At 38.0% G+C, this 27,742-nt stretch overlaps 1 protein-coding gene and 2 non-coding genes across 3 annotated transcripts; 2 read left to right on the forward strand and 1 right to left on the reverse strand.

The window, feature by feature from the left end:
* Positions 1–12,076: 12,076 nt before the first annotated feature.
* Positions 12,077–17,551, reverse strand: LOC128864857 (uncharacterized). Its single transcript, XM_054104615.1, has 2 exons — positions 13,669–17,551; positions 12,077–12,750 (listed from the first exon to the last, which is right to left on the reverse strand). The coding sequence occupies exons 1-2, from the start codon at positions 17,549–17,551 to the stop codon at positions 12,077–12,079; spliced, it is 4,557 nt and encodes a 1,518-aa protein (XP_053960590.1).
* A 2,798-nt stretch (positions 17,552–20,349) lies between these two features.
* Trnav-aac (transfer RNA valine (anticodon AAC)) lies at positions 20,350–20,422 on the forward strand. Its single transcript has one exon. It is a non-coding gene; the product is annotated as a tRNA-Val (tRNA).
* A 6,327-nt stretch (positions 20,423–26,749) lies between these two features.
* Trnav-aac (transfer RNA valine (anticodon AAC)) lies at positions 26,750–26,822 on the forward strand. Its single transcript has one exon. It is a non-coding gene; the product is annotated as a tRNA-Val (tRNA).
* Positions 26,823–27,742: the final 920 nt, after the last annotated feature.

The following is a 27,742-nucleotide window of genomic DNA, read 5'->3' on the forward strand; positions in this document are numbered from 1 at the left end:
CTGAGAACATTTTGTACCACTGATAAACGTTGCTTAGGACCAAAGTAGCTTCTCCGTATGACACAGTCAACACTCGGAAGGCATCCGAGCACTTAATTTCCTTTTTCACATGAAATTTGATACAGGTTCTTTGATCCATCTTTTTGAATAGCCGAAAAACGGGCAAGCAAAGCAGCTGTCAACAAGTAACTGAACATTCAAAATGGTCGAACTCGTCGACATGAGTGAGAGACATGAGTACCAATATATCGCCACAAAACTATCGAAATTCGAATATACGTAACCTGCGAAAATTAAAAATTCGCGATACTTTTTAAATACACCTCGTATATTGAGGTTTGAAAGAAAGATACTGCGAAATGGCGGAACATATCGGATAAGATACAATCATGAGCTCACGTTTTATAAAAAGTCACCGAATCAGATGGCTGGGGCACATTTACAGAATGTCCAAAATGGAGAGCTGTCAGTATAGCGTTCCATAGGCAAGTGGTTGGACGGAGAGGTAGGGGGAGACCAGACAAACGCCGGATTGATGAGGTCACAGCCGACTTGCGGAAAATGGGTAGTGGAAAAACGTAGTTGTGGAAGCTATGAACTGTACAAGACCGTAGTGCCATTGATGATGAAAATGATATTCAACAGATATGCAGACTCTAAGATGCTTGCAAAATACAGGAAGCGTACGGTAAGGTCAACTTGAGAGTAAAACTAATTACCTTTTATTTTGAGCAACATTTAATGAAACATCACGAATTTTTTACGCATCTATAAAATCATCCAATCAAATTTCCATAAGCTGCAATAACCCAATAGATCCCGGTCGGGAAACGATTCCATGCCCGAATCAAATGCTCCTAATTTGTACTGTACTATAATGGTAGTAATTGCAGCATTCACAGAAGAAATGGTGATGCTGTGATGCTGGTGCTTGTTGGTTTCACGCTCAACTACACCCCATACGTAGTAATCGAGGCGAGTAAAAGGAGTAGGGACTTAGGCGGCCAAAAATTCGGCGGTCATTCATTCAAATTATTCTTGTAGCCACTGGCTTGAAACTGACTTTCATTGAGAGAGCGAGTGATAAATGGGTCATGGAGCCCAATTGTGAGATAATTAGAAAAATCTGTTCAAAAGCTGATGAAGATCTGTAATTGCATCGCTCGTTTTTTCTTAGTGGAAAGAAGGAATGGAAAAGGAATGAGTTTTACATCGAATGATTGTTTCCGGAGCTGTATAGACGATGAGGAAGTGGAGAGTACTGCTTTGCTTTGATCGGGACACGTAACGGATATACGAAAATACCGATAAGTTGCTACAGATCTGTGAAGTTCTCTATATTTAAGAGGTAGAACAGGTTTTTGTCTTCGAGTTCCTTCAAGAGTAGGTTCTGTCAACATCGACTAAGCTCGGCTGATTGCAGGTGGAAAGACTTAAAATCACGCAAGGCTTGTGGAAGTTTGTGGTCATCATTAAAATAGACCTGGGCTAAAGAAGGACTGAGGATTAACATTGCAAAGACAAAGGTGATGAGCCTCAACCCCACAGAAACGCGAATCTTCCACATACGCGGTATTAACATCGCAGAAGAGGACGAAATCTGCTATCTCGGAAGCATCATTAATAGAACTTGCGGGTCAGCAGCTGACATACACAGTCGAATAGCAAAAGGTCGCGTTGTAATAGGCATGTTAGGCAAAGTTTTGAGATCTACGTAGGTATGTATATATCCAGGCATACGAAATTAAGAATCTTCGAATAAGCGTGAAGTCTGTCGTACTGTATGGCTGGCAGCGATTCATGGAGCTCGATAATGTGTGATGTATATACAAGCTCTGCAAGCATTCATCAATCGCTACCTCCGCAGGGTTGTGCGCGTTTTCTGGCCGAACACTGTCTCCAAAACTGTCCTTTGGAGTTTGATGAAGCAGGTTGCTGTTTATTTCGATATTTGGCGACGAAAATAGAAATGGATTGGGCATACAATTCGGAATCCTCATTGAGCTATTGCAAAAGCAACCTTAGACTAGTGCCCACAAGAAAGTCGCAACGCGGGAGACCATTCAATACGCGCCTAATGGCGACAAAAGATGGAATATATTTGCACACAAAGGCTTGTCGAAGAAACGAGTAGCTTAGTGGTCTAGCTGCCAAACCCGGACATTTACAGAGAAAGTGTTCAACAGTATCCTTCTCTGAAAGGTCCCACAGCTTCTACAGGGTGGCTGATGAATTTTGCTACATTAAGAAACTCAAATAACTTTTTTTTAGTGTATGGAATTCATTTATTTATTTTTTTCAAGTTGAAGGTCATTAAATTTTATTAAATGTAGCTTAACTAGTTTTAAAAATAATTGAATTTAAATGCCCCCCATGCTCGTTGACACAAGTGCGGCATCTTAGTAAAAAGTTGTTCATTGCTGCTTTGAGAGTTGCGACAGGAATAGCCGCAATTGTTGCCCGAATGGATTGTTTTAGTTCATCCAAATTTGTTGGCTTTGTTTTATAAACTTCTTGTTTACATAAACCCCACAAGAAAAAGTCAGGTGCAGTAAGGTCAGGCGACCTGGGGGGCCAACAAAATTCGGAGTTTCTTGAAATCAGTTCATTGGGAAATTTTTGTCGCAACTCTGTCATAACAGTCTGGGCTATGTGAGACGTTGCCCCATCTTGTTGAAACCACACAGAGTTGAAAGGAATTCTCTTTCGGCGTAGTTCTGGATAGAAAAATTCTTTCAGCATTTTCAAATAACGGTCTCCAGTAACCGTAACGGTGTGACCATTTTCTTCAAAAAAATAAGGCCCGACAATACAGCGTGAAGAAACCGCACACCACACTGTCACGCGAAGAGGATGCAATTCCGTCTCGTGGACTATCTGTGGGTTAGAAGTACTCCATATTCGACAATTTTGTTTGTTCACATTGCCGTTTAAATCGAAATGGGCCTCATCAGACATGAAAAGGCAGTTTAACATGTTTTGGTCTTCTTCCACCATTTACAGGATCTTCTGGCAAAATTCCAAGCGAATCGGCAAGTCTGCTGCATTCAGTTTGTTAACCATTTGAATTTTGTAGGGAAATAAGTCTAAATCTTTGTGCATTGTTGTTTGCAAAGATTGTCGGCTGACACCAAGTTGAGCAGATAAGCTTCTTGTTGAAACCCTTGGATTGCTTTGTATAGCAGCTACAGCAGCGATCGTTTCCTCCGTCCGAACTGGTGGGTTTCGATGATAAGGCCTTCTTGCGACTGTTCCTTGCTCAGCAAAATTATTCACCAGTCTCATTATGGTCCATCTGCTCGGGGGATCGCCGCCAAACATCCGCCTGTACTCTCTCTGTACCAAAACTACGGACTCCAGTGCGTGATAGCGGCGGACTATCCAAATTCTTGTTTGCGTGTCCCAGTTATCCATTTTAATAAATTTTAAAGATCAATCTGCAAATTAAAACAAAAATGGAACAGATAACTTAAAAAGAAAAAAAGTTATTCAATTTTTTTTTGGTAGCGGCTTTCATCAGCCACCTTGTATAATACGGGTTAAATGGTAACGCCAGCTTTTCCGCGTGTGTGCCGATCGTCCAGTGACCGGCAAACACAGCTACGAGTTTGGAATCCTCCTATTATTATACTGGGGCCAAAGGGTTTTCGAAATAGCACATGAAGAAATGGAGCTCCATCTTTTCTGCGCTTTCCTCAGAACTAATTTGTGCAGTTCCCCTTTAACGACTGTCAGGAGAATGCCGATGAGCGGGTAGGGCGCGTCTGAGTCCAATTCAGTCCCATTCCTGGCAAGCTTATCAGCAATTTCATTTCCTTCTATGTTCCTATGTTTTGGAACCAAGATTTCTGTACTAACACTTCTCAATTGTCAAATACGTCAGGACTAAAGGCGATATATTCTGTACTCTCTGCTTCGTGTACCAAGAGGATCTTTCTAGGTGGACTGCTTTTTCCAAGGCGCCAATCTACCCTGGCTAGAGATTGCTTTCAGGGATATTATTCTAGCAAACTCAATAGGCATAAACTTCCAAGGATTTAAAAATTTATATTCTATTAAGTTAAGCTGCTCTGCTGTTTAGCACTTAATTCTGCAAATTCTCATATGTACGTATATTTTTCCCGTTATTTGGGAAATCGACTAACACTCAGTCCCTTCATCGAAGTAGAAATTGCAAATTGTGTAATGTGTGGACCGAGAAAAGTAAACTTTAAAATGTTCAATTAAGCACAGCTGCATTTCACAAAAGCCAGTGGCAAAATGAGGAGAAACTACAAGAGGGGATATTAGTAAGAATGAAGGGAGTGAAGGTAAATAACTGCAAAGTTTATAACTAACCCCAATTGCTGTCGGAATAACTACATAAGTATTTACATACATATCTGTCTGCAATAGCAAAAATGCTGGAGTTAAGAAAATCAAAGAAAGGGCGTCAACGAGCGCGTAAAAAAATATTATTTAATCCCCTTCAGTTAGTAACTGAGCACCGGAGTGACTTTGTCAACGCGTGCACAAACACAAAGAAATATATGTACATACACATGGCACAAAAAGTCTGCGTTCATCCATTTCTTTTTTCTTTACAGTAAAGAAAATGTAAAACTCTTAAGGGGTAACACCACTGTACACGCGTAAAATAAACACGATTTTTAAAGAATTTTTTTGTATAGAAGGAAAGGAAAAACAATCACTCTGATTTGGGAAGTTATTACTTATATACTAAGATACAAAACTACAAAGTTTGATCGAAAAATTTTACAAAATGGCCGCACTGGAGACATTTTTGTAATGTGGTTTCTCTTGAAGGAGCTCCGCGGCACGCAGCACAGAGGGTGCAAATTTTAATCTGGAACAAAGAAACATTTTTTTTCTTAATCTAGATAAGAATAGCTAGAGAAACACGTAGGGGATTTAAAAAATATTTATTTTTGTGGAATTAGCAAGCATTTGAAGGAAAAAACTCTATTTTGGTCTAAAAAAACGGGACTTAAATAATTATAACAATCGTTTCAGTTAATCTATCGAAAATCCCCTACGCTCTTCTCTTAAAAGGTTATTCTACAGACGTAGTGAAAAACCTGATTAAAAATATTTAAAATTGTTTGAGTTATGCTGCGTGCCAATTTCAGAAAACGTGTTTTGAGAAAAACGCGTTTAAAGTTTGGAAATTTGGAGAAGTCGTTAGGTAGCAGTCACTAACGCTTGGTTAAAAGCTTAAAATATTTATGAAATGAACTTCGGTAACGTATACAACTTTTTGTTCTGTATTTTAAAAGGTTCAAAGAATTTTTTAAGCTTATAAACAAAAATCAATTTTTTGAAATTCCTACAGTGGTGTTACCCCTTAATTAAGCATTCAATATTTTACAGTTTTTTATGATATTTAGCTTATTCAGAAATAGGATAGGTTAAATGGCTGCCCTTGCGAGGAGCCCACTTGGGCAAAAAATTTAAAATTCGGCCGTTGTGATACCATACCATTGTGGGAGGGGAAAAGAAGAAGGGAAGGAATCAGACAGGTAGCAGAAAAGGAAGAAGGAGCTTTGGATTAGAGGATGACGGCCAACGGTGGCGATTTACGTTTGTATGAACCGCTTCAAGCTACTGATGAATTTCACCAGATGTGTGATATTTAAACTTGCAATAGCTAGATCTTTATTAGAATCAAAAATAGACTATGGACTACCTATTTATGAAAATTGCGCAATCTCAAACCTAAAATTACTAAACAAGCCTTCCCATACCGCAGTTCGTAGAAGTCTTAACGCCTTTCCAACATCTCCTACTAAGTGCATACTTTCCGAGGCTGGCCTACCCTCTATCCCTGATAGATACAGAATTCTCAACTTTACGTTAATCCCGAAACTTTTGACCACCACCAATAGACTTCTTTTTAATACCTTGAAGACTGCTTCCAAACACAAATGAACATACAAGATATAGTCCGCAATTCGAGAGTGTATTTCATCACTGTATAACCTGAGAAAACAAATCCCAAAAACATCGCTTAAATTGTGTCAACAGGCCCCCTGGACCTTCTCCCCCACCTCAATAAACTCTGACCTCCACAAGTTCTATAAAAATAGCACTAGCTCCGAACTGTTCAAACAACTCTACGGCGAACTAGTCAACAGAGAAGAGTTCGCTAGTAGAATTCACATATTTACAGCCGGGTCTAAACCCGGCGATAGCACAACTTTCGCTGTAGTACACAATAATGGTGCACTGATAACAGGAGGCTTGTTACCAAGTTATAGCTCGATATTTTCATCCGAAGCAACCGGTATCCTTAAAGCAATGGACTTTGCGTCGAAATCGAAAGGTAAATTTGCCATATTTACTGATAGCTTTTCGGTAATACAGGGGCTATCCAACATTTACGGTAGTAGTCAAATTCTCTCCCAAATACGGGATTACTTAATAAAAAATGGAAACAAAATACGTATGGTCTGGATACCAAGTCACAAAGGCATTCTGGGAAATGAATCGGCAGATCTAGCGGCCAAATACATGCACCAATCCCCAGTATTGCTATTTACTCCACTTGTTTCTAAGGACCTTCAAGCTTACATAAACAGCTATCTCCTTCCACAAAAATATGTATCGTGGGCGCAATTCAGGCACCCGTATAAAGCTTTTAACTCAGAGTATAAATAAGCAATATATGCATCCTCATTTTCAAGGAATCAAATGTCTGTATTCGTACGTTTATGGCTCGGTCACTCCAGGCTAACCCAAGAACACCTCCTTCTATACACGTCTCCTCCCACATGTCCTTTCTGTAACGATCAACTTAACCTTATACACATAATAGACATCTGTGCAAATTTAAATACTAAAGGTGTCCTATCTTTGGTTCCAAAAACCCCTTCGAACTTTTGAAAAATACCACAACAGAGAATGTCATGAAAAATATATTTATATCTTTATTAAAGTAATCGGCTTAATTGAAAGCTTGTAAAATTGTCATCTATCCTATACTTTAAAACTTAAACATAATCTCATAATTACCAAACACCGAAGACCCAAGCAGCTAGTGTGCTCTTGTTTTTTAAGTTAGTGTAATATTTTATATTATTTTAATAAATAATAATAATAATAATAAACCTGCAATATCCGCCGGTGTGGCGAAAAAATGAGAGCCCAGATGTCTAAACCCTTGCCCGACGAGAGCAAGGCAGCTGAGAAGAAGGTGATGATTAGATGATTTCACCTCGTCCTCCAGACAGCTTCTGCAGAAAGGACTCGAAGTAATCCCAAGCCTTACCGCATCGACACCTAAAGGACAATTCCCGATAAGGAAACTTACCAAATTCGAGAACTGCGGCTTTGTTAGTCACTGAAGTTCCCTCGAGTGCTCCCAATCTACTCGTGCCCAGAAGGATCTCGCGACTTTGCACGTTTGCGCACGAGCCCAGCGCTCGCTGAATTGACGCGAGGCTCATCTTTCCAATAGCAGAACAGAGGTTCTCAAAGGAAACCCAATCCTCTCATTTTGCAATGAAACCGTCTCCAGTGCCCTCTGTCTAGCCAGTTCGTTATAAGAAATAACACTTACACGAAATTCTTCTAATTAAATTAAAAATGAAGGATAGCTAATCGGATAGCCGTGTCTTCTTATGATCTCTAAAAGGCGATTTTTCATTGACCCAACTAATTTCGTAGTTATTTCAGGAATTATTGCATTCTCCCTAAAGCACATATTTTGGCGTTTCTTTGCTGGCTATGGTACACTGCCGGATTTTCTTCGCGAGTATGTTCCATAAGTGGTCTATGGGGCTTAGGTCTAGTGCTTGTGGGGGCGTATTGTATTGTTTTCGAATACAGTTTAACAAGCTCTGTGTGCTCCGTGTGCTTCAGGTCGTTGTCGTGTTGGAAAATATATCTTTCGCCCAGACCCAGTTTTTTTGCACTTTCTCGTAAATTTGTTTTTAAAATATCAAGATCTATCATATTTATTCATTATTGATTCCATAAACTGCATTTTATCAACGTTTCGCCATACACCCCCATACAAACGCACCTCCCCTAAAGCACTTTACTGTAGGCACCCGGGTTTGCTTAGCGAGTGCTGTTCACGGTGCTCACCACATAATCTTGTGGCCTTTTATACCAAAAATGCAGAATTTGCTTTCATTTGAGAAAATAATTCCATTCCACAAAATCAGGAGGCTTATTTAAGTCCTCGCCTATCCGATTAAGTTGATTTACGCTTGAAATTAAGGGCTTTTTTTATGCGATCCTACCGTGAAACCCAGCCTTTTTAAGTAGTTTTCGTACTGTATCCGGACGTAAGGTATTTTACGATTTTTCACCGAAGACTATAACTCGGTACCCCGGGGAACAGGAGCCCTCAGAGTTCGCTCTGACCTGTTCTTTGGGAACGACCCTTCGGGGAGGTTTTCGTGGTGGCTGTGGTTAAGATCTAAAGCGCGGGTAGGTTTTAGGCCGATGTGGAGTTGCATTGCAACCGGGTGCCGGGACCCATAGAACGGCAGAGGTATGGGTAGGCCTCGAGCCCTACCAAGGCGGTTAGTGTGTCCATGCCACACTGCCAATTGGTACCAAAACATGTTTGGGTCCTGATCATTGATAATTGATTTTCATCCGTGTGCCTTTGGGTACCGTGGGTTTGAGATGTCGCCAGCAGGTACTCACGTAAAAAACATTGGATGATGTTGTATCCGAACGTATCTGCTTATAGAACTCTTTTTCTATGTTTTTTTTGCGATCTGGGTTGCTTTCTGGCGAGGATTAGTCCTTAAGAAAGTGATTACTTTGCACATTTACCACCTCGTGGCTCGATTTTTTCTGTGAGAACTGAAGCGGATTCTGGAAAATGCTTTTGAGAAGTGTTTTAATATTGAATTATTCGGAAAAGCCTACTTTAATGGTTATACAATAAATTTGTCTGATAAATATTTGTTGTCTTCTTATTTCACACACTCATCCAATCAGTCTTTTTTCAGGCGAAACCGAAGTAACATCAGTAAAGGTTGCGCAGATTTTTTGTAAAAACCGTTCGTGCGGTTTTTTTTCGAAATTTGAAACTTTATTGACGTAAAATGGTTACAAATTTAATATTCAAAATATTGTCCATCGCTTACTACTACTTTTTCCCATCTTTCTGGCAATTCACGGATTCCCTTTGTGAAAAATTCGGTCGGTTTTGCCGCAATCCACGAATCGATCCATTTTTTGACTTCATCGTAATTACGGAAGTGCTGGTCAGCCAGGCCATGTTGCATCGATCGGAAGAGATAGTAATCGGATGGCGCAAGGTCTGGACTATACGGCGGGTGGGGTAGGACATCCCATTTGAGCGTTTCTAAGTATGTTTTGACCACTTGTGCAACATGTGGCCGAGCATTGTCATGTTGCAAAATAACTTTGTCGTGTCTATCGGCGTATTGCGGCCGTTTTTCTCGCAGTGCTCGGCTCAAACGCATCAATTGTCGTCGGTAGACATCCCCCGTAATCGTTTCATTCGGTTTCAGTAGCTCATAATACACAACACCCAGCTGGTCCCACCAGATACACAGCATAACCTTCAGGCCATGAATATTCTGCGCCGACGTCGATGTTGAAGCATGGCCAGGGTATCCATACGTTGCCCGACGTTTTGGATTGTCGTAATGGACCCACTTTTCATCGCCAGTCACAATTCGATGCAAAAAACCCTTTCTTTTGTGCCGTTGAAGCAGTTGTTCGCATGCCATAAAACGGCGTTCAACGTCTCTTGGCTTCAATTCATACGGCACCCAATGGCCTACCTTTCGGATCATTCCCATGGCTTTTAAACGTTTGGAAATGGTTGATTGATCAACTCCCAAAGTTTTTGCAACCTCTTCTTGCGTTTGAGCCGGATCTTGATCGAGCAATTCCTCCAATTCGGTATCCATGAACTTTGGCGGCGCACCCTCGCGTTCTTCGTCTTCCAAGCCAAAATCACCACTTTTAAAGCGTGCAAACCACTTCTGGCACGTTCGCTCAGATAGAGCATGCTCACCATAAACTTCCACCAAGATACGATGACTTTCGGCTGCTTTTTTCTTCATATTAAAATAATGAAGAAGAATTCCCCGCAAAAACACATTATTTGGCACGAAATTCGACATTTTCAAGTGTGGTAAAAATATTGTTGTTTACGCTTCAAATAAAAAACTTATACTGACGTTTGTGCCTTACGACAGTAGCTCTCCAATGAATGTTTGGAAATGTGGATCGATGGAATAATAATCAAGTTACGCCATCTGTTGTAAAACCGCACGAACTTATTCGTAGTCCTATTATATAACCAACTCGATCTCAGTTTGCTCGTAAGCAAACCGTTGTCACGACTCCGGTTACGTCAACAAATCAGCTGGTTTCTTCAAAAACGCTAAGAGTCGGCTAACGGTCTGATGTTGGCTACACCTCGACATTCTGCACATCGTCGATAGATAGTTCGTATGTATGTAAGTGTAATCTGCTTTTATATCCCAAAATAACAAGTAATTTGTGAAATTTCGCCCACCGGCAATTCATACATCGTTTGCGCATTTTCATCAGCTGTTTTATGGTAACTTTTGTTTTGCCGGTGTTAACTCTTTCACCGCCAGCATGACACCCTCCACCACTCGTCGTGAATTTATGAGCTTATTTTTCACTTCAAACGCACACTTTGTTTATTTTTGGCTTGTTACGCAAATTCTGCTGCAAGTTGCGGGGTTGTTGGATGCCCTGCAGCTGCAACTTACGCGCTTACCTTCGCACACATACACACGCACACGAACACAGAATGTTTTGTTTACCTACTTCGAATTTAAATAGTCTTTGCGAACTTAACTTTGAAGTTTTTATTATGCCACGAAATTTTCCACTCACTTAGAAAATTTGCACTTGCGGACAGGTTACAAGGACTCACGCACACACATCCATACGCGCTCTTAAGGAATTGATTTTCTACGCATCCACGTATGTGTATGCCCATGTGCGTATGTCCTCATATGGCTTAACCGTCTTGTGTTTGCTTCCAAACCTTCTGCATTGATTGCGTCAACAAGACGCAAATTTGAACTCCTTTTCAGCTGCATCAGCTTGTTTTTTTTCCAACCAATTTATTTTCTTTAAAATTTGTTTTCATACCTCCACGCATTTGATGATTTCATTTTATTCATTTCAAAAGGATTAACGCAAATTAGAAAAGCATAGCATATGGCAATGGCAGTCGTTCCTGTCATCAGAGTGCCTGGAGTCATAAATGCAAGTCAATAATTCACTGCTGAGGGGTGACTTAATGGCTGAAGCACTCACGTCCGAGCATTCAGTGTCAAAAAAAGAGATCTGCGCTCAGCTGCATGCATTTTGAAGTTTAATTGTAATTGTTTGGCTAAGTAGTTTTACGTGCATGAATTGAAAGTTCAGATGTTCTCTAAGAAGGGAACGACAAATATTTGAATAATTTGAATGTGAGTAAATGGCGAGAAGGGCTGGATTATGCGCTGGACTTGAGATCTACTATGTAAAGGTACCAATTAATGAAAAGCCGACCAACGCACAATGGGAATTTTTCAACAAATTTTGTTCATAAATCCTAGAGAAGGCAATTATTGATCGATTTTAATAATGTTTTTTCTTAAAATGCCCGTAAATGACTTTAGAAGAGATTGTCTAGTTCCCGAATTTCAAATTTTGTGTTTATTATATCAAAACACACACTTGACTGGGGGTATCTTTATGAAAAATTCAGTAAAACTTAAAAAATAAACAAATTGTATGTATTCAAACTCGGTGTTGTAAAGAAAAGAGGATTCTAATTTTTAATAGCTTCTTTGATTGATGCTTTAAAAAACCTGTAAAGGTATTTATTTATTTTATTCTTTTAGTTTTTACATATTTTTTTACAATTCGTAGTTTAATTATATTTCAGTTTTTCTTTACCTTAGTTTTCCTCTCTTATTCTTTATTTCTTTCAATTAGGCCTTATATGTGTCCGCGAGCACCGATAAAAATGAAATGAGCGATATAAAAGAGCAAAGCTTAGTTATAGTGACAAGTCATAATTTCGCACAGAGTTGCTCTATTTCGTAAATTTTTACGGGTTGCTTAAGTCGGCAACAATGTCCCCCCGGTAAGCGGACGAATCTTCGGAGCTTGCCTTGTCTTTGCCGATGTCGAGCACTGCAAGCTTTACTGCTGGTCGTTCTAAAACACCTTGCCTCGTTTTTACTTTAGCACGCCTTACTTGTCCATCTTTTGCCATCGTTGTTTCGACGACTATACCTTTTAGCCAAGTGTTTCTTTCTGCGTTTTCATCGACAATCAATACGATGTCACCCTCGCTTATGGGTTTCACTTTTTCAAACCATTTACTGCGACGTGTAAGTGATGGAATCATTTCACGTACCCATCGACGCCAGAATAAATTCGCAAACATCTCGCTTTGACGTAAATTCATTTTTAAGCTAATTTCTTCAGGTTTACAAAACGGCTTGGCTCCATTTGAACTGCCCAATAAAAAATGGTTTGGGGTAATCGGTTCCTGGTCTTCATAGTCGAGCGATAGATATGTCAGCGGTCGAGAATTAATGATCATCTCCACCTCCAGCAAAGCCGAACGTAAACTTTCATCAGAGAATCTCTGCGACGGCGAAATCTTATACAGCACTGCCTTTGTTGTTCTTATTAGGCGTTCCCATGCTCCACCCATGTGAGGTGCAGCTGGTGGATTAAACTTCCAGGCGATACCTTTGTGAGCAAGTTCACGTTCTACGATAGAAGCATTCAGTTTAAGCAGCTCGTCTTTTAAAAAGCTATCTGCCCCGCGAAAATTCGTACCGTTATCGCTATATATTTCAACAGGGCAGCCACGGCGAGCAATGAAATTTCGCAAGCACATTAGACAGGAGTCAGTACTTAGAGAATGGGCTATTTCTATGTGTATAGCTCTTATTGTCAGGCAGGTCAGCAATACTCCCCACCTCTTCTTCGCCTTGCGGTTTTCAGTAACTAAGATCGGCCCAAAATAATCGATTCCAACATATGTAAAGGGACGAGAATATGCGGCAAGCCGGGCTGTGGGTAATTGCGCCATTTGTGGAGCTTGCGGAGCGGCGTTCGCGATTTTACATACTTGGCAATTTCGCCTCACAGCTTTAAATAACGATCGCAGTTTTGGTATAAAAAACAATTGTCTTACCTCATTCAAGGCTGTCTCGTGCTGAATATGGTAAAAGCGTTGATGATAGTGATCTACTATAAGATAGGTTACTCGATGACCAGGTGGTAGAACAATGAAATCACGTTGAGGCTGGTCGCATGACTGAAAATATGTTGCCCTATTTTTCACGCGAATGAGATGCTCGTCGTCCATATAAACTTGCAGGTTTCGTAGCGGACCAGTTTTACATACAGGCTTACCAACTTTAAGCAATGACCAGTCGTCAAAATGTTCCATTTGGATTGTCTTAAAAATAAACAGTTTTGCACGCCGAAAATGACATGCGGTTAGATGACTGCCTTCCGATGTGATTTGGAGCCGTTGTTTAAGTTTTTCGATGTAAAGCACACAGTTTGCTATAGCTCTATATAGTTGAAGCCAATTCGAAAAATATTCAAAGTTGATATTTACCTTTCGCACGTTGTGAATTAGAAGCTTAGTTCGAAATTCGCTAGGGTTCACCGTACCCAGATCTTCTTGTTCCGGCCACTCTTTAGTAGGTAAAGTAAGGAAAGCGGGACCATTTATCCACTGATGAGCTACCTCAATGCAAGGCCTCGTTTTCGTAGCAATATCAGCGACATTCATTTTTGTTGGTATCCAACGCCATTCACTGATAGCAATTGCTTCTTGGATTTCAGCGATACGAAACATTACAAATTGTTGAAATTTACGCGGATCACCATGAAGCCACTTTAGAACGGTTTTTGAGTCGCTCCAGATGCAACGTTTCTCAAATTTTATATGATGTGCTTCCTCAACCATGTTTGTTAAACGTGCACCAATTACCGCAGCCTGTAGTTCCAGTCGTGGTATTGAGAGCGGGCGCAACGGTGCGACCTTTGCTTTAGCTGCCACCAACCTACTGACGACGTCACCTCCAGCTTCAATACGAAAATATGATACGGCTGCGTATGCATTTTCACTTGCGTCTACGAACGTATGCAGTTGTACTTTACAGTCATCCTCGTAAAGGAGTGGAGAGTAGCAACGCGGTACCGACACGCTAGTAATAACGGGAATGTACTCAATCCAAGTTTTCCATTTCAATGAAAGTTCATAATTTAACGGTTGATCCCAGTTTATTCCACTTCGCCAGATATCTTGAATAAGAATCTTTAGATATGAAGTTAAGCAAGTTACTAGTCCCAGCGGATCGAAAACTGACATGAGCACTTGCAATACTTCTCTCTTTGTAGGGACGACCCTGTCCGCGAATACATTGCGCTTAAGCCGAACAAATTTGAGCACGTAGCTGAATGTATCGGATTTTGGTTCCCAGTACATACCAAGTATTTTTTCGAAATTTATGACATCCTTACTGCAGTCAAATGATTTAAGTTGTGGCTCCCCATCTCCATTAAGCGCTGCTAAAACATCTGGCGAATTGCTTGACCAATTACGCATGTTGAAACCACATTTAGAGTGAACATCTCGAACATTTTTTGCCAATTTGATAGCTTCGTCGACGGTTCGAGCCGAATCAATAAAATCATCGACGTAATGGTGATTCTTTATTGCACACGCTACCTGAGAATTTTGAGCAGCGTGTACCGAAGCATTTAGATTTCGCACGTAATGCGCTATACATTGAGAACAAGAAGCACCAAAACTTAAAACGTTGAGCCTGTAAACGTTTATCGGATCATTCATGTTAGTACGCCAGAGAAAACGCTGAGCATCTGCGTCTGGGTGTCGTAACTTAATGCGGTGGAACATTTCTTCGATATCACCGCATATTGCGATTCTACCCATTCGAAAGTTGAATAATATATTTACTAGTGGAGTTAACATATCTGGCCCTTTCAGTAAGAAATTGTTTAGGGATACATCTCTAGATTTTGCGGCTGCATCCCACACAAGTCGAATTTTATTTGGCTTGTGCGGATTGCGGACAATAAAAACCGGCAAATACCAAATTTTGTCACCACGGTCATTTATAGCTTCGTTCGGTAACTTGGTCGCATAATTTTTCTTAACTAAGTTGTCAATTTGTTCCTGCATATTGCGTTGTAGTTCAGGATTGCTAGATAACTTACGTTCCAGACACTTAAAGCGACTAAGAGCTGTTGGCAAGCTGTCTGGCAATCGTACATTATCATTTGACCACAGCAAGCTCGCGGTGTACTGACCCTCATGCAACTCGCAGTTACCCAAAATTTCTATGGCTCGTTGATCTTCCATTGAAACTGGATTTACCTTTGGCACTGAAATTCCAATATTTTCATTCAACATGAAAGACTTTACGAGTTCATGCAAGTTGTTATCGCTCTCGCAGTCGCATTTATGTAAGTTTAATCCGTTACCTTTACTCTGATTATTACCGCCACCAAAAATTGTCCACCCTAATCTGGTTTTCGCCCCTACGGGATCTTGCCATCCACCTTCACGTATCTTCTGTGCCATTATCAAATTGGGGTTATTTACGCCAATAATTAGCTTAGGAACTATGTCAATAAAGTTTGGCAAGGGAATGCCTTTTAAATGTGCATATTTTGTTTTCAATTGGTCAGCAATCAATGTTGATGATGACATATTTAAGCTACTAACCGTGTAAACACCTCGGAGTGGATATATTTTCGCACCTTGAATATTACCTGAAATTCGTAAATCGAGCCGTTGCGAATCAGCTTCATATCGGTTTATATCTCCAGTCCAGTGAATGCATAGAGGATCGGGAACGCCAGCCTCACCCAATTCATCTGCAAGTGTTTGATCTATAAGTGTTAGTGTAGATCCATCATCCATAAACGCGTATGTGGATATTGTTTTATTTCTTCCATACAAAACTATCGGTAAGATTCGAAAATATGTGGTGTTGTTGCTGGAAATCGAACGGTGGTTATTCAGCATCGTTGAAACTTCACTATTTTTGTTAACATCAGAATGAAGGAGCCTGTGGTGACGTATTGTGCAGCTATCCACCCCACACGACTTGTTACTCCAGCAGCGGCGAGAGTGTGTTCCCAAACACTGGCGGCATAGATTTTTCCTCTTAACAAAGTCCCATCTCTCATTCATAGTGAGTGCTTTAAACCGGTCACACTGAGGAACCTTATGCGGGTTATTACATACTGCGCATCTGGGCATAGATTTTGCTTCTTCGTATTGTTTTAAAACGGCATCAGATTTATGCGTGTGCAAATGAGCTTCACGCTTGTTAAGTTTCTCTGAGAGTGATGCCGGATTCGTAACACGGCAAGCTGCTTCAGCCAATGTGGACAACCAGGTAGAAAAATCTTCCAAGCAAGGGTTATTCATGCCAGTTGAATAAATTGCCCAGTTAAGTTTTGACTCCTGAGAGAGCTTCTCAACGAATTCCTGCAATAGTAATGGGCTGTTGAGGTAACCGCTTAGTTTGCTTGCATGAATTATTGCTACTATATTCTTGATAGCAAATGCAAAGTCGATGAGTAGATCAAGTTTACCCTTAGGCGATGGTAATTGACGCGCCCTATCAATAAGTACTCTAAGTATTTGCTCAGGACGTCCAAAATACATTCTGAGCGTATTTATAATATCAGGTACCATCTCCGGTAATACCAGTAAATTGCGCACGACCTCCCTAGCCTTACCACGTAGACACTTTTGAAGGCGAACTAAATTCTCATGATGAGAGTAACCAGCCATTTGTGTGCTCTGTTCATATGCACTAACAAAAATATGCCACTCTTGGGGGTCACCGCTAAATACCGGCAAGTCTTTTGGCACGCATTGCCGCGCTGCAAACTGCGAAGTCGTCAAATTACAGGTTTCGGCTGATTGACTTGCGAATACCTGATTTGGCGAACGTGCTGTACTTGTTGGTGCTGTGAACGTTGTAAATATGTTTGGCGAATTACCGTTGCAGTCTACATGTAAGGCCTGACTACGCTCTGCCGCAGTCCGCGTCGACGGCTGACGTGGTGACTGCATAACCGTATGTACCGGTACCTCACGCGCTGGACATATGTTGGTTCTGTTATTTTGTACAGGCTGCACTGGAGTAGGCGAAAATGCTGTGTTACCGCTCACATTAGTTCCACACATTTTGGTGGGGCCAATAACACATGAACCTTCTATTTCCTCGTCTGCATCTTCTGCGTTTAAAATGCGAAATTTTTCCCGTAAATACTCTTCTCTTAAACGCATGGTCTCTTCTAGTTGCTGTAAACGGAGCTGTTTTTTTCTGCTATGGATTAGCAATTCTTGTGGTGCGCTGAGACTGCCACCGTCGCCATCTAGATTTATTTGTAAATTTTGATCTGCAGGCGGTGCAGGACTAGTGACGTCATACTCACAATCATTTTGCACTACAACTTCTTCAGCCATTGTGTTTAGCGTTGCTGGAGCACCGTTTAATTCCGCCATCATTTAATAAGGTTTTTTAAAGATTTTGTTGTAAAGAAAAGAGGATTCTAATTTTTAATAGCTTCTTTGATTGATGCTTTAAAAAACCTGTAAAGGTATTTATTTATTTTATTCTTTTAGTTTTTACATATTTTTTTACAATTCGTAGTTTAATTATATTTCAGTTTTTCTTTACCTTAGTTTTCCTCTCTTATTCTTTATTTCTTTCAATTAGGCCTTATATGTGTCCGCGAGCACCGATAAAAATGAAATGAGCGATATAAAAGAGCAAAGCTTAGTTATAGTGACAAGTCATAATTTCGCACAGAGTTGCTCTATTTCGTAAATTTTTACGGGTTGCTTAAGTCGGCAACACTCGGTTTGTCAGTTTTTTATTGTAAAACATCCTACTAAGTACGCAAAATTCCAGCCCCCTTAAAAGGTGCGATCATCCCTCAACTACCTAAAAATTTAAAAACTATTTTTTTTCAAGGACCCTCAAAGCCACGCTGGAGAGTATAGAGCAATGTGGTCAACACCAGACCCTTAACTGATTCCCAGCTGATTTCCTGACGTAACAAGTAATGTGACGGCGATTTTCTTAGAACAAAACTGAGATACGAAAACAACAGGGATACGAATCAACGCAGCCACTTTCTCTTAGTGCCGTCTGAAAAACGAATGATTCCATTCAACTGACCTCACCACTTTACACATTTTGTTTTAATTTCATTAGCCTCTCTTTCTGTCAAATTCTCTAGATGTTGGTCTCAAAATTTAGCGGATGACCAAACCTTGTAATCTACATTCCGTCTCAAAGCAACATTCTTAACTCCACAGCTAATACAGAGGCTGAACGACTCCCAAGAGGTCCGAAACAAGATGGTCGCAAGCACTGATACCTGCATCAGTTTTCTTGTGGATGTCTGGTGATTAAAATACTCGTAGTGATCGAATAAGCCATTGAAAGGAAGATGGAACTAGGATCTGATCAATTCCAGATAAAATTTTTTTATGAAAATATTAACTTAAAACGTTTAGAAAATATGCGTTGTCTGGTTTGAAATTAATTAGTTTAAGGAGGACGATATCCAATTATTCCACCAAAAAAAACCGAGACAATTTTTGTTTTTGAAGTGAAACTTCTTAGGCGTCGATGGACGTGCAGGAATGGAAGTAAAATTTCAAGGCCATGCAACGTTTTGGGCATTTTCGTTTCGCGAGAGAGAAAAAAGATATAACGCAGAGGAAAAGGAGAGAGAGAGCTATACCTTATATATATCTTAGATACACTTTAGGCTATTTTTCCTGAGTTTTTGCTTGTGGTTGCTAATTTCTAGTGAGAAATAACACTGCCTACTTTTTTGCGCTTGTTTTTTGGTGTAAACTTGTAGCAAATATATTTTTGGTACCTACGTTTTGGCATTATATTTCCTTGGTGTCTACTGTTGGGGGAATTTTTGGTCCCAATTTTTTTGGAGGTTTTTTTGGTGCCTACTTTTTGGCGCTTATTTCCGTTTCCTGGCTAGTGCTTGTGCGTACTATAAAGTGCTATCCATTCCGGCGTCGGATTTATTGGTATTGCCTTGCGGTAATTTGTGCCGTTCCTGCGGTCCTGGAATCGCTGCGTTAGTGCGGGTGATAAACGCTCGGAGTAGAGCGCGTTGTTGCCACGGTTTGTGTCCGGCGTCTACCTACCTACCTGTGAATTTATTTAGATGCACGTTCTTTCTCTCTCTCCTTCTCTCTCGGGTCTCTCCCTCTTTCTTTGTCTGCCTTGAAAGTTTCACTTCTGTTATGTGTACTACGCTACACGCACTTTTTTAATTCTAATTTGTTAGCAACACAACTTTTTGCTGCTGATTCTAATAATTTCATATTGTCTGCGAGCCAAATCAGCTTCAATGACTTCAATGTACATGGAAAGAGTTTCCAAAATCGTCAGCTATTCATTAGATTTCGAGTTCTCCGGATTACACAAAGAAGTTATTTCTTTAGCTTTTCAGGTACATCTCTTATTCCTGCTGGCCGTAACTTTGTTCTAGTGGCTACAGTCAACCTTCCCGTATCACTTCAGTTGCCTAAGTTCTCGCTATTACGTCTCTTGGTTCTATCGCTGGACGCGTGGAAAAATTTAAGGCACCGCTCAGTGAAATTACTGGTGTGTGGTACAGAAAAGTGCCTTTAATTCATTTCCAGTGCATTTTAATAAGAAATCATCGGCTTTTGTATGAGCTTCGTTTAACTTTTATCAATTCCCTTTTTCATTTCGCAAAACTATTTCCGACACAGCTATTTTGTTTTCAGAATACTTGCTCGATTTCAGGCCTTGTTGTTAGGCAGCATCAAAATTGAAAATTCGTAAAATATCTATCTATCAAATAAAAATAAGATATACGAGGCTTCTAATTTGATACAAATAATATTCGAAATGCGAAATATTTCACAAAAGGTGGACAGCAACAGTTTGCAATACTTCAAGAGCGTCATAGAGGCGTCAAGGCAAACCAATTTAATGAAAGTAGTTTGGGAAAAAATTCTCACGGTCTTATTGCCTTTACGAAAAAGTAGAATCGCGTAAAATAGGCAATGGTTGAAGTATTGAAGTGTAAACGAAGTGTATTTGTTGTATTTCTCTTCCGAAATTAAATAAACTAACAAAAAAATCTATTGAAAATTTGCTTAAAGTACGCATGCACATACATACATACATACATAAATGTATGGGCGAATTAACCACATGTTCCACCATATGGTGAAAGAGATATATTTTGAGCAATCTGAAGTGAAGTATCCAATTTGACCACATAACGGTATCTGTTTCCGTGGTGTAGTGGTTATCACATCCGCCTAACACGCGGAAGGCCCCCGGTTCGATCCCGGGCGGAAACAGGCATTGAATTTTTTGCTTATCTATTTTTTCCTTTTTTTATATTTGAATTAATTTTTTTCCATTTTCTTTGCTTGCTTTGTACTTTTCTCCCATGCATTATTTTCACGTATTAATTATTTTGGAAATAACCAATCGTGTGGTTGCTGTTGCTAAGCATAGTGCGTGTGTACATACATACATACACACATTAAAGACACATCCAAGGCCGTTTGATGAAAACACTTGTTACATACATACATACATATCTACATAAGTACAGGCCCAACTAACTCCGTAAACCGAACACTGCAGCAAAACGGAAGATTTCATATTGAAATGATTTAATATTAAATTGAATGCATATTTTCGTCTAATTTTTAATACTCTTACTAAATAACTGTACTGTCTTAGTAACTTTTTGTACACAGTGACGTTTTGTTCATATTCATTCTTAGTGAAATTTTATTGTGCTAATAATTATTGTCGTAATAGGCGGTGAAATCAGTATTGGCGTGTAAATATAGCAAAATGTGATTAATAAAGTTATTTTAGCATGTATAAATGTTTTTTTATTTTATTTTATAAACTTTTATGAAAACTAAATAAAATTGAGTTCTCAAGACTAATGCGTTTAATGAAATAGTAAATAGTATACGACAAAAAATAAAAAGATTTTCTTATTTAATTATTTAGTTAAATACAAATTTAATTAAATGAAAAATAAAAAACTTTAAAGTATAGAATAGAATAGAATAGAATAGAATAGAATAGAATAGAATAGAATAGAATAGAATAGAATAGAATAGAATAGAATAGAATAGAATAGAATAGAATAGAATAGAATAGAATAGAATAGAATAGAATAGAATAGAATAGAATAGAATAGAATAGAATAGAATAAAGAAATAGATTAAAAAAATTCATATTTTTGTAAAATTATTTGCCATAGTTTGAATAGAATAGAATAAAGAAATAGATTAAAAAAATTCATATTTTTCTAAAATTATTTGCCATAGTTTGAGAATGAAATTTCATTGAAGGAATTTACTTTAAATAAAAGTAAAAAAATATAATAATTTAAAAAAATGAATTAGAAAAAATAGTGTAAAAAATTAATTTATTATAAATAATTAAATAAAAAAACATTTTTTTTAATTTAATTCATTAATTTAATTAATAAAATTAACTTTTTTAAGTTCAATTAATTAAAAAATTTTTTTTTTTTAAATTACCTCTTTTTAATTATATTAATTTTAGGAAATAAACCTTTTTTTTTAATTAATTAATTTTTTAAAATCAGTTTTTTAGTTTTATTTAAAGTAATTCAAGTAAATAATTTAAATAAAATAAAAAAAATTTGAATAATTTAAAAAAATTAATTTAAAAAAATACAGTCTAATCTTGGTAATTCGGACACTTGATAATTCGGACAGCGCGGTAATCCGGACACCAAAACGTTTTCTATTGAAGTCTCTGTAATCCGGACACCACGTATTCATGTACCTCTAAAATTCGGACACTTCTTTATTTTCCAGTGAATATGCTGAAATAAAAAGGAATTTCCTTATTTTTTATTATATTTTATAAAGGGGACTCCCATGCTAACTACTTTGCGTGAATAGTGCGTTTAAGTGCTCGTCAGCCTCCTAGTTCATATTCATAAGCATATTTGCGTAACGTGTAGTTCAGTAGGTAATTTCAAACATTAACTCCATCATTTCTTTAACTGTGGATTGTATAAATTTAACTATGGCACCAGCAGCTAAGAAAAAACATACGTTTTTAACGATAGACCCGAAAAAAGAAGTTCTTAAGAAACCAAGTGAAGGGCAGTCAATCCGACAGCTAGCTGCGCAATACAATCTAGGTAAATCTACAATTTCGGACATGAAATCAAGTGGATTAAAGATTGATAGGTAAAAAACGAAAACATTTTGTAAGAAGAGTTTTGATTATATTTTGCAGTTACATTGCTAGAACAGAATGTGGCCTTGGAAAGCGTAAAACTATGCGACCTGCGGAGTTTGAAAAGATGGAAGACCACTTGTATAAATGGTTTGTAAACGCAAGACGAAACAATGCACCGATTTCCTCGGAAATCATCAAAGAAAAGGCCAAACAATTCTGTTCCCAAATTTACGGACAAAGTGTGGAATTTGTGGCTAGTAATGGTTGGTTTAGTAATTCTCGCTCCCGATATGGAATTAAATTCTTAAAAATATCTGGCGAAAAACTTTCCAATGATTCTACTGCTGTGCAACCCTTTATTGAAAAATTGCGAAAGAAAATTGCAGAAATGGGCATTACGTATGGTCCGGTTTATAATGTAGATGAGACTGCTTTGTTTTGGAGAAAACTTCCAGAAAAAACCTTTGCATTGCATAATGAAAAATCCGCACCCGGATGCAAAATTGGAAAAGAAAGAGTAAGACTTCTAGTTTGCTGTAATGCAACCGGAGAAGCCAATGATAGGGAAAGCCAAAAACCCCAGAGCGTTTAAAAAAGTAAACCTTCCGCTTGGGTACTCCCATACCAAAAATGCTTGGATGACAGAGCAAATCTTTAAAAATTGGTTTGAAAACTCATTCGTTAAAGAAGTAAAGCGTTACTTAAAGGAAAAGAATTTACCAGTCAAAGCCATTTTACTGCTAGACAATGCAACTTGCCATCCCCAATCACTGTCGGATGTCGATAAGGACATACATATATGTTATGTTTTTGCCACCAAACTGCACGGCTCTTATACAGCCAATGGACCAAAATGCTATCCGAATTTTAAAGAAAAACTATCGGAAGAGTTTTTTGCCTCTACTATTGTCCAGCCCAACGAGCAATCTCCCGGAATCTTTAAAAAACTTTACATTAAAAGATGTGGCTTTTTTATCGTCTAATGCTTGGAAAAATGTGGATGAATGCGTGCTCAGAAAATGTTTTAACAAAATTCTTTATGACGAAGAATGGGACTCAGATGATGATTTGCCTCTTGCGATGCTACGGCCCAGCAGCTCAACTAAAATAATTGATCTTCTTGTTGAAATATCCCCTGATGTATATAATGATCGAGATTACTGAGTGGTTGAATGACGACACTGATTTCGATATCAACGAGATTGAGGAAGAAGATAACGAGAACAGCAGTCTTGACGAAAATGAAAGTCAAGATCCTAAAATTTCGCACTCTCAAGCTATTGTCGCATTTGATAGTTGTATTAAATATGCAGAGGAACAGGAATTTTCATCCGGAGACATTTTAAAACTTGTGAGTCTCAGAGATATTGCCTTCAGAAAGAGAAATGAAACAAAACTGCGGCAAACGAATATATTGAATTATTTTACGGCCGAATAAAAACTAATATATGTACATATAACTCATTGAATATTAATCAATTTAAGATTAAATAAAAGTTTATTTCATTTAATTACTGATCTACTGATTTCTATTAAATTTTTTACCCACTCGATAATCCGGAAAATTCGATATTTCGGACAACCTCTGGTATTTAATTGTCCGAATTATCGAGATTATACTGTAATATAAAAAATTTATTTATAATAAATAATTAAACAATAAAAAATATTTTTTTAAATTTAATCATTAATTATTAAAATTAACTTTTTTAAGTTCAATTCATTGTTTTTTGAATTATTTTTTAAAATTAGCTTTTTTTAATTAATTTTTAAAATTAATTTCTTTTTAAATACATCTTTTAAAATCATTTTTTTTTAATTTAAAGTATATTCGATCAATGAAGTTTCATTCTCAAAACTATGGCATATAATTTTAGAAAAATATAAATACATTTTTTTAATCTATTTCCTTATTGCGATCTGTTTTTCAAACATTAGGCAATATTTTTCCTTAAAGCTTTTAAATTCATTTAATAGAAACATTATTTATTGAATACCTCCAGTGGTGCAAATATTTACTAATTTTATGATAAATAATAATTTAGACTAATTTATTATTACATGAGGTCTTTGGTATACTTTCCCTTGAGTCTGGTGAAGGTTATGGGACTTACAAATATTTCTGTGACAAGAGTGTTTGAGCGCGATTGGAGTCGATTATTGTGTAATCTGGCATATTTTCTTATTGCTTCAGTTATTGTAGATACTTTCAGATCACGAAGGAATTGTGAATTTCTAACATAATAAGGGGCGATCATTCTGAAGGTTTTCGAATGGAATCTTTGAAGTACTTTGATGTTTGAGTTGGCTACAGTGGCCCAAAGCTGAATGCCATATATCCATACCGGTTTCCAGATATCTGAGTAAAGTGAGAGCTTACTTTAGAGAGGGAGATGAAGATTTCGATGCAATAACCTGAGTTTTACTCCTTTAGAGCCTTCCGTTTGGTAAAAGCATGGTTTTCCATGTAAATTTTTCTATCAAAATGCATGTCGAGATATTTTGTGACGTTAGTTTGGGTGATGATTATATTATTGAGCTTAACGGGTGGGCAAGTTTTTCGATTTAGCTTAAAAGTGACTTGAGAAGATTTTGTCTCGTTTGGCTTAATGTGCCACTCCTTTAACTAATGAGTTATTTTATCAAGTCCTTTTTGTAGTTTTTGGGAGGCCAGATGATGGTGGGAGCCAATTGTGAGTACGGCAGTGTCATCCGTGAACCATTGCCGACCATTGTTTTTACGGAAGCTGGTAGATCGTATGTGTATAGCAAGTATAGGATGCCTATATAATATTGCCTTGGGGTAAAGCGGTTGAACTTTTACTTAATTCAGGCAAAGAAATATCTATTTTCGAGGTAGGACTTAATAAATATTTAATGTAATAAATTATTGGAAAAGTCTCTTTTATTTTATAGAGTAAACCATCAACCCAAACGTGGTAAAAAGCTTGAGCAGTAATCCGCACGACCTCGGGATTATGGGTGTTTAGATTATCGATATAGCACTGTACATATGTATGTGCATATACAAGGTGGCGTTGAATTAACCACCCTGTGGGAAAATTTAACATTTTTAACATTTTAACATACAAATAGACAAGTGATGAAGCGCGTGAAGGTCTAAGTAAAGATTTTCATGGCCCAAAATCGTTTTCTTACTTAGTAAAAAAATATTTTAAAGCCAAATTTATTTGATTGATGATTAATTTAGCGCCATCTTTTGTATGCATCAGTATACTGATAAAAAATATATTTTTATTCGCTTATACATATGTATGTCTGTATACAAATTGTGGTGGAGGTGCCACTAATTCGATAAGCTGATGAAATTTGTATTCGCATACAAATTGTATGATACTGAAATTATCAAAAAACGTATTTGGAATTACTAACTGCAAAAAATTGATATCAATTTATATCAGCTTATGAAGTGTTGACATTAAAAAATAATAATTTTAAAGTTTTGATATTAAAAAAATTTTGAAATAGCAATTTTTAAAGAAAAATAATTTTCGGCGGGTTCTAAAAACTATATACATTAAAAAAAAAAAATTAATAAAGGAATAAAAAAAATCCTTAAAAAGGTAATATCATGCACGTACATGCTTTGCGAGATGTTTGGCTGAGCTATACTAAATTTTAGCTCAAAATTCAAAAAGTGAGAAAAGATTTAAAAACTTTAAGCATCGAAAATTTGCACGAAAATGTCACTTTGTTGAATATATTAAAAATAATGATTTTTTTTATTAACTTTTTGGGGACGCGTGTCGGCATTTAGCCGCACAAATTAGTTTGTAGCAGTAAGGCTCGCGACGTCTGTCGCTCTGAGCGATAAGATACGCATAGGTATAGTAAAAGAATCACGTTTTCATTTAAAGACATTAGGGGCCATTAGCGATTAAGTGTCCTTATAATCTAAACTTACGATGTGAGACGACGGTAGAGTCAGAACGAATTTCAGTTCTTCGATTCAGTCTCTCCCGCTGCCAGAAGAACCAGCAGACTTTTCATATACTTATTATATTATATATTTTATCCTACGCACCATGTCGAAGCGATCTAGAGATGATACGTTAGATAGTGACCGTTCGGTCGAATATTACTTTGAATCTGATAAGACGGCATTACTTCGTCAAGTAGAAGTGAAATGCGTGCAATAAGGAATCCACTCAGGCATTTCAACATTAGCAGTGATAGCAGTTTGTTTATAATTATTTTTTGATTTTATGAACCTTTTTTCTTGTGTCAAATAAAGACTTAGTTTTTATAGCGTTCAACGTATTTATTTTCTTTACTGCGCATTCCAATCCCGCTCGCCCGTCGAGAGGCTCCGTCCACAAAGGGTTAAGAGTGTAAATGCACAAATTTGCATGGTTTCTTAGCCATAAATTAAAAGGCCAAATAGCTGGTGTCAGCATTTCAGTGCAGTATTGCCAACTGTTTCCGTGGTGTAGTGGTTATCACATCCGCCTAACACGCGGAAGGCCCCCGGTTCGATCCCGGGCGGAAACAGATTTGAATTTTTTTTTAATTTGCTAATTATTGCTCGAGGCGTGCGGAGGGTTTGATGATGTAGAAATTTCATATAGTTTAGTTTGTCATCTTCGTGCAAGGCTCATAAATAAGGTGGTAGCAGTTGAACAGCTGATTGGATTTTTTTTAACATTTACTCTGTTCTCTTAATTACCGCACTTCATTTACCTTTTACTTTGCTGTTGTCTAGAGTAGCGTACACAGAGTGCACTTAGTGAGATATGACCTGTTGATCACTGGTCTAGAGTATTCAAACAACAATGAAATGCACGCCACTGGCATATTTGACATTTCGAGTTTAATTCCAAGCACAGCCGGTTGTACTTACCGGAATTACTCGCAGTTTTCACGACCAAAAACTGCCTCTCCAGTAAATTACCCCTATCTAGTGCGCTGAACAATTCCCCTCACATTTCCATGACGGAGAGAATAATAAGTACCGCTACTTGCTCTCCGGGAATTTTACACACTGATCGCTGTGTGTGTGATGTCGCACTTGTGCAATTTATTCGTATGCTGTTTGTGTAATTCCTTCTTCTTGCACTCTCTGATGGGCTAAATCTTGTTTCTATCATTCTTATCAGATTTCGAGTTTGACATTCTAGAGATTTGAGGCAACAACGAAACACACATCATTGTTGTTTTTGTTTTACTGCTGCTACCTTGTAGATGAGCCTTTATCTTCATTATGTAACTGTTATGCGGTTCGTTCTAGGTTTAGAAAAATAGTACAATATTATTTTGAAATTATGCCATTTAATTCAGTTACGATGCAGCCGTTTAATGCGAGCTAATATTAAGTAGAGTTCACAATCTGAACCCAACCCGAATTTTTACTATTAAGTATGGTGTGAAGCTTTCTGACTTCTGAACCCTTTACCTGACCAAGACCGGACTGA

This window comes from Anastrepha ludens, chromosome 5 (assembly GCF_028408465.1).
Source record: "Anastrepha ludens isolate Willacy chromosome 5, idAnaLude1.1, whole genome shotgun sequence".
Lineage (NCBI taxonomy): Eukaryota > Metazoa > Arthropoda > Insecta > Diptera > Tephritidae > Anastrepha > Anastrepha ludens.